The sequence below is a fragment of the Hippocampus guttulatus genome, chromosome 2 (genome assembly GCF_054856545.1).
Source record: "Hippocampus guttulatus isolate MCC_2025c chromosome 2, RoL_Hgut_1.0, whole genome shotgun sequence".
Classification (NCBI taxonomy): Eukaryota; Metazoa; Chordata; class Actinopteri; order Syngnathiformes; family Syngnathidae; genus Hippocampus; species Hippocampus guttulatus.
Genome location: NC_141262.1, coordinates 16,078,796 through 16,085,840, shown reverse-complemented (window position 1 = coordinate 16,085,840; position 7,045 = coordinate 16,078,796). Strand labels below are relative to the sequence as shown.

Below are 7,045 nucleotides of genomic sequence, written 5' to 3'. Positions count from 1 at the left end.
TGCACTCTCCCTTTATCAACCAAATTTAAACAAATCCAAATTATGTCATTGAAATATATGCTTGTTTTAACTTGGTAGTCATTTGCTGTGCTTCCGTATAAATATGCATTGCAACATGATTTATGACCAAATAGTAAATTTTATTGGTGAAGCTGTTTTCACATGAGCGATATGGGGAGTTTTTGTGGATCCATTACTTACATTATTGATCATTTATTTCAACACAAATAGCCATTTAAGTGACTTCTTCAAAATGTCACGGTATTATAAACAAAAGCAAAGTTAAACGAGCATGAAATCAAATACAGTATTTCCCACTACTAGTAATTTGGAGCTATTCCAAACACATCAAATAAAAAGCAAATTAAGTCAAGGCACATCTGGAATGGAAAGAAATCATTCAGTGTTTATGTACTAACTATTCACCTATTAAAAACGCTTTTATGATATACTCTTGCGTAACCTTACAATAGCCACTCTTGTGGTCAAACAGTCCTTTGCAATATTACAGATTATCTACACTTAATATTAAAATACAAAGTCAGGCATTATGAGACAGCAGCACAGAAGGTCTGTTTGGTAAAAGTCTATTTTTCTTAAGCGATGTACGTCTTGACCTTCTGTGTAATGGCCCCACAACAAATTGGGCACTTAATAAGCGTCTGTGAACATTCCTCACAGGTGGCCAGATGACCGCACGGGATGAAGACGACGCAAGTATCTCTGTCCATACACACTTTGCACTGTTTTTCCCTCTGCAGTTTCCGTAGCGTTTCCAATGGGTCCTCATCTGAAAGGCCAAAGAAAAGAACACTCTTACTCATTATCAGAACATGAGTGCACACAACAACATACATGATTGCCCATCTTCTGACACTTTGTTTGTTTTTTAGTGTTATGTGCATACATCTTACAAGCTGAGGGGCAAAATAACATCACAATGTTGTTTTCTCTCACAGGATTAAAGGAGACAACCTTTTTTTCAATAAAAACTAATCTCATGTGCCATAACACATCTATGACATACTTTGGACAAAATACCAAGGATCAACAATTTTAGCCAACTTTCCACCCCCATTTTACAACCCTCTTGAAAGCATTTTATTTTGTGACTTATTTTTTTGATGTTACTTTGATTTTGATAGGGAAAAAAATATCTGGTTCACTTGCACATTGTCCTATTCAAATAATGTTTCTACAAGTTGACCGAATGTTCCAATATATAGATTAATGCACATTTACTGTACAGCACAGCGGCACCAAGGTGAAATCATATCAAGGATTTACTTTGCCATTTTCATCCCTTATACCTTCTGCCAGTTTCTGTCAATGTAAAACAAGCAAGGGAAAGAACAAAATCCATTCGAAGTCACTGATGGTGTAGTGCTATACCTGCCTGACTTCTGTTGTGCCAGTGTGGGTTCATTTCCCACTCAGTGACATTGTAAATGTGAGTGTGTCTGATTCTTTGTCTTTATATGGGTCCCATGATTAACTAGTGTTAGGTCCAGCCAGGCAGTAGTCTGCATTTCACCCAAAATCAGATGGAATAAGATCTGGCTTCCCATGACCCGAACTGAAAAGTGGTACAGAAAATGGATGGATGGATGAAACCTAGTCTATAAATGTATTTACCATTTTTGTACGCTGTGAATCCATTTTGATGACTTGAGGTCTGAAAACAAACATGTGCGTAGTTAGAAAATGGGGGGAATACTCCTGACAATATCCTGCACAGACATACAGTATTCAATCTTCCAGTACACCATTTTCCCAAACTTAATAACCAGATTAAATTGACAAAAATTGTTGCTGTCCATTTCAGGTACAGAAAATGTACCTGTATATATTTCGGTATTGCTCTATGTCCGTACAGAAGGAGCAAGTTCAGTCGTTTGAGAATTGGAAACTAGCCAAAAATAAAAATAAAAAGTCAAAATGAAACAAAAATGAACGAAAATGCAAAAATCCAAAACTGTTATACCCCTGATTCAGGGACAAAGACCTCATACTGATTCACATTTAATAGAATAGACAAATAAATAGAAATAATCAATTCAAAGACAAACTGTCATCTTCTTGAAAATATGTACAGGATATATTTAACTGTACTTGTTTCCCTATAAAAAACATTCTTAAATGTCATACAAATTTGAGAAGATTTTTTTTCTGTCATTTATGAGGCATATTTGTCAACAAAAGTGATACATTTGCAACTTGGCATAATCAATTGAGATTTAAAATTTGAGTGGCAAATAAATGTAATGTAGTCTTACAGCTTTGTTTTGTTGAGGATCTTGTAGCTGGATGGTGTTGATAAATTCTTGTCCTTTTTCTGCTAACAAGAAGCTGCATCTAATGGAGAGTTTGGAATGTCATAAAAGTTAAGTTTGAACACCAACATTAGGTGAAATGCTTGTTGAAATTTTTGTTGTTACCCAGGATAACTTTTGGCATGCTCTTCCCATGGGTCTTCATCAGGCTGCCAGCCCTTTAGTCCTCCACCACAACGAAAACACATCACCATGTCTCCTGTCCCTACGCACGCACACAAACATTTAAAAAAATATATTCAGATGGCGTAATTTCAGAACAAGAAACAACATGGGAGTCAACTAGCATTACATAATGGATTATGTTCAATTTAGGAGGTTCCACTGTACATGCAATTTACAAATGATAATAATTACTGATCTAAGTGGGGTGCCTACCTGTCCTGTAGAAGCCAGCCCTTGCAAGTCGAGCATGATCTACAGGGTGCTGAACTCCTGTAAAGCTACGTAGCCTCTCTTCGAAGCTCCCCATAGGCACGTGAGCGTTTACTTGAGGTAGACTCCTACGATTCTCCACTCCCGTACCCCCCTCGGATGGGCAGTTGCCCACATCATGGCCGAGGATGAAGAAGCAGTGGGGAAAATGTTTGCCATGTTCACCCCAGGCCGTGTCCCCTGCTTCCCAGCCCCCTAGGATGCCACCACAGCAAAAACACTGAACCCGGTCACCCTGGCCCAGGTAGTAAAGGCCAGCTTGTGCCAGATCTCTGGCTGTCACAGGAACAGTAGATGGCCAAGACGAGAAGGTCTGACGTCTGGCCTCCTCCCGCCTCATGTGAGGGATCATTGGGTAGGTGGACTCGTCAACCACCTCGCCTGTTCTCAAACGATATTCCATATCTTCAGCTTCTTCATTGTATCTAGAGCCTGTCAACTGTGAACTGTGGTGGAAATCGGCACGATGGGTGCAGCTGAGGAACTTGCACAGTGGGGAAACCTAAAATTCAGATCAAATATGTTGGAAGCGGATAAGAAGGTAGGTGTGTGTGTGTGTGTGTGTGTGTGTGTGTGTGTGTGTGTGTGTGTGTGTGTGTGTGTGTGTGTGTGTGTATCCCATTTCCATCTCATCCAGACTTACCTCCTTATGCCTCTCTACAGGTGTGTCTCCCCTGCACCAGTTTTCAACCGTCATTTCACAGCTGAAACAGCGGACGCGATCGGCGTGACCGGTGTAGTAGAATCCGGCCCGGGCCAGTCGCTCTGCGGGCACCTGCTCAACCAGACTGGAGCCGTTGAACGAGTGGAGACGGTTGTTCATTAGGGAGAAGTCAACCATATTATCGCTCTCGAGTCTGCCATCTTCTTTGAGGTCTGACATGATTGCAGCCGGCAAGGAAATTGCTGTCTCAGACTAGAAGGGGAAAAAAAGATGAGAAAACAGTCAGACGTTTGCTGTACGACTCACAGCCATCTACACATTGTCACTAAGGTGGCCAGCGTACTTCCAGTGGCAATAGCTCTTCGTGGACCGCGAGTAAGCAAACTTTCCTGTAATTAGACGATGGTATTGAGAAAACAAACAAAACGGGTTAACGATGATATTACTTTTCCTCTTTACTGCCATTTTTCAAATGTGTGAAGTGTCATCAAGAACATGTTACTTGGAAGGGAGACGGCATGCCAGGTGCAATTTACACTTCTAAAGGTTACTTAACTCATTCCAGCCATTTAAAATGATGGCAACCCTAGTGCCAGCGTAACTTTTGGAGCATTTTGGCTGATTTCTCAAGACCCACAAGAATATTGTGCTCTGATTAATTTTACATTGAATCTACCAAATCAAAGAATATATTTACTTTTAAAAAATTATTGTCTATTATGTTACCAGGAAAATAGTTAGATTCGACCCTTTTCTGTTCTCAGGTGATTAGCAGTCGAACACAGTGTAGGGAAGTTTTAAGAAATTCGGCTGCTTTGCCCAAAATCCGGAGAAAATTTGCTTTTTGCATGAGCAAATATCAGGCAAACAGAAAGATGATGCTAATATATTTTTATTCTATGACACCTCTAAAACCTGAACAGTGATCTCGCCAACTTACTAGTGGCCTCATTCATAAGAGTACGTAGAACAGGTTCTAACCAACTTCAGTCGCACTGCTTTGCTCCCTCTCCTGTCAGTCAATTTGCTCACGGCTGTGTGAGGTGAACCCCCCACTCCTCCTTCAAAACACACACTTAAAGCTATATTTTCAGACGGCTGTAGTTGTACAGTTGCAAGAATTTGAGCGGCGGCATAAAGGGAATTAGTTCCAAACCCTGACACAGCAACATTTTGGATTCTAGCCAGATGAACGCTGTTCACCTGCTAACATCAACAAGCTGTCGTATTTATTTGCAGAGTTGTAACACAACAAATTTCAAAGTCCATTTACAAACAGCTTAGCTTGCACTCGAGGATTCTTTTGGCCAACAGTGCAAACACTAAACGTGACAGCGCAAAATGGTGCAATGTCACAGTTTCATCAAAGTTGAATATACTGTCACCTTTATTATTCATTTGTACATACCTGAAAGAATTCAAGCCATAAGCTAATGATGGTTACTCCAAGAGCGCAACTGCTTAAACTGCTTGTTGGTGCGAAATGCAAGGTTTACATATGATCTGATTTGTCGACTAATCGCGACTACTGTTGGTGATGAGTCGACGAGCAAAATTACTGTATGCGGTAGCCCTACTGTCAGGTCATACTAACCGTTTGACAGTTGACATTATTACATTGATTTATTTGTTTTTACAAAACATGGTACAATTTACTAATATATGTTTTTGATTGGGAGGAATGTCGGCGCCATTTGACTGTCGGTGCTGGACAACCCCGGGCACTTGTGTTTTTGCGCCTGGAATGGGCAGCGTTTTTCACAGCCCGTTTTGTTAAGCAAAAATGTCGGTGCTGTTGGACAGTGTGCGACTGGATGGATGGAATTTTGTTCAGCGGAAATGTCGGTGCTGTTGGTCAGTGTGCGACTGGATGGATGGATGGCTTGTGGAACCGACGATGAGAAAAAAGGAGCATCAGCGCAGAGCACAGACGTGTATGTGGAACTGGGAGTCGCCGCTTGGAATTGAAGCGGATTTACATGAAACAGGAGATGTGAGCCAATCTCTTTTTCGTCAATGGACGCTACAGCTTCTTCTTTGCTTTCAAACTTAGCTTGTAGCAGACGTGTGCACATTTTCAGAATGATGTCTTTGATCCACTGGTGAAAGGACACTTTGATTCTCTCCTCTTTCATCTATAACTGCTTCAAACAACAAAGTGTATGCAGAAGAAGTGGTTAGGCTTGCACGCCTGTCTGTCTCTCTTGTGTTTTGATGTATTATTTTGTTATTTTATGTTAACTGTTCTGTTGATGGCGGCGTGGGCACCTGCTGCGGCTCCTCTCCTGTGGTTGCAAGAAAAGAAATTTCATCTGTGCTGTATGTTGCACATAGAACACATTTGACAATAAAATTGACTTGAACTTGATATCAAATTAAAGATTAATCGTTCAAAACTAGATTATACTGATTAGAAAAAAATTATCAAAATATTTCAAAATAATACATTTTAGACCTCAGGTTTATCATCTGGCATGTACTCCATGCGGTGTTGGGACATGAAAACGTGTGTGGGATGGGCACGGTCGTGAGAGGCAATGTCTACAGAACAGGGTGTATCACTTTGCCACCCAGCAACACAAACCCTGTCAACACAACCAATAACATTCAACTTACAGTTTCATATGCAAGCAGAACATACTAGAAAAGCATTGATTGTGGATTATGGTTGATTGCTGCTAGAGTTTAGAGTGATGCACAACTGCAATGCATGATGTAGTATTTTATCATGCGACTATAAAGGAGTTAAAAAACGTTGTTGCTGTGTGCCAAACAATAATCTCAACGCAAAACTTTAATCTCAATGTTTAAAGTCTTGGAAGCTTGTTTGTTCGATTGATTGATAGATGGATGAAAACGTTTACATCTAACTGCCGATAATCAATTGACAGCCTGTGCTTTTTGAACCCCACATTCTAAACGTCGAACTTAATCGCCAACTGCAACTGTGCGAAAACACGAACATGGGTTACGTTGACATTCATTTGCTTTATTCCAAATACAAGGCGAGTGTTATGCCGTTAAATCAGTCATTTGCTGCGGTGGCCGTCAACTCCCCCAACAAACAAATAATTCCAACCACAACCTCTGAAACGACTCACGCGGCTTTTAGTGAGCTAGTCGTCATGCTCTCTCATGGTGTGGTGAGGAATGAACTGCTGCTCCTCACCAACGATACAAACACAGCATTCGCTCGGTGGTTAAAATTGAAAAAAAGATGTCAAAGGCAAGCGTACAGTACTGTTCGGACTGTATGGAGCAGTCATGGAACAGCGTAGTGTCATTTTGCATTCGTGCTAGCTGTAAACATGTAGCTAGTCCCACTATGCGGGCTATTCTACATGTGTTTAGTTTATTTTTTGTTTGTCAGAGTTCAAGTTTTACCTTTATCTGTCCAGTTCGTCGGGCTTTAATCCACCTACAATTTCACTGTAAATCTTTCCCAGGAGTGGCATAAAAGAGGTGTATCGTATGACGCGACCTTTTCAGGAAGTAGTTGATCAAAGGTTGACTGGTGCGCAACACGTACTGCGCATCCCACGTGACCCCTCAAGAAATGAATTATGAATCATGAAAGGAAATTATCATTCAAGCAAGCAAACGCAGTCTTGAG

The 7,045-nt window shown here is 40.8% G+C and overlaps 1 protein-coding gene across 1 annotated transcript; it reads right to left on the bottom strand.

The window, feature by feature from the left end:
• Positions 1-119: 119 nt before the first annotated feature.
• Positions 120-6,945, bottom strand: xiap (X-linked inhibitor of apoptosis). Its single transcript, XM_086139115.1, has 7 exons — positions 6,817-6,945; positions 3,412-3,684; positions 2,712-3,270; positions 2,439-2,538; positions 2,277-2,355; positions 1,636-1,675; positions 120-790 (listed from the first exon to the last, which is right to left on the bottom strand). The coding sequence occupies exons 2-7, from the start codon at positions 3,649-3,651 to the stop codon at positions 597-599; spliced, it is 1,212 nt and encodes a 403-aa protein (XP_085995241.1). The 5' UTR covers positions 3,652-3,684; positions 6,817-6,945; the 3' UTR covers positions 120-596.
• Positions 6,946-7,045: the final 100 nt, after the last annotated feature.

What these genes read in the sequence shown, in the direction of transcription:
- xiap (XM_086139115.1), bottom strand. Translation starts at nt 3,651, where the DNA reads ATGTCAGACCTCAAAGAAGATGGCAGACTCGAGAGCGATAATATGGTT. An exon ending in GGCTGGCTTCTACAGGACAG is followed by an intron (nt 2,539 to 2,711) that starts GTAGGCACCCCA and finishes GTGCGTGCGTAG; the next exon opens with GGACAGGAGACATGGTGATG. An exon ending in ATTCACAGCGTACAAAAATG is followed by an intron (nt 791 to 1,635) that starts GTAAATACATTT and finishes TTGGCCTTTCAG; the next exon opens with ATGAGGACCCATTGGAAACG.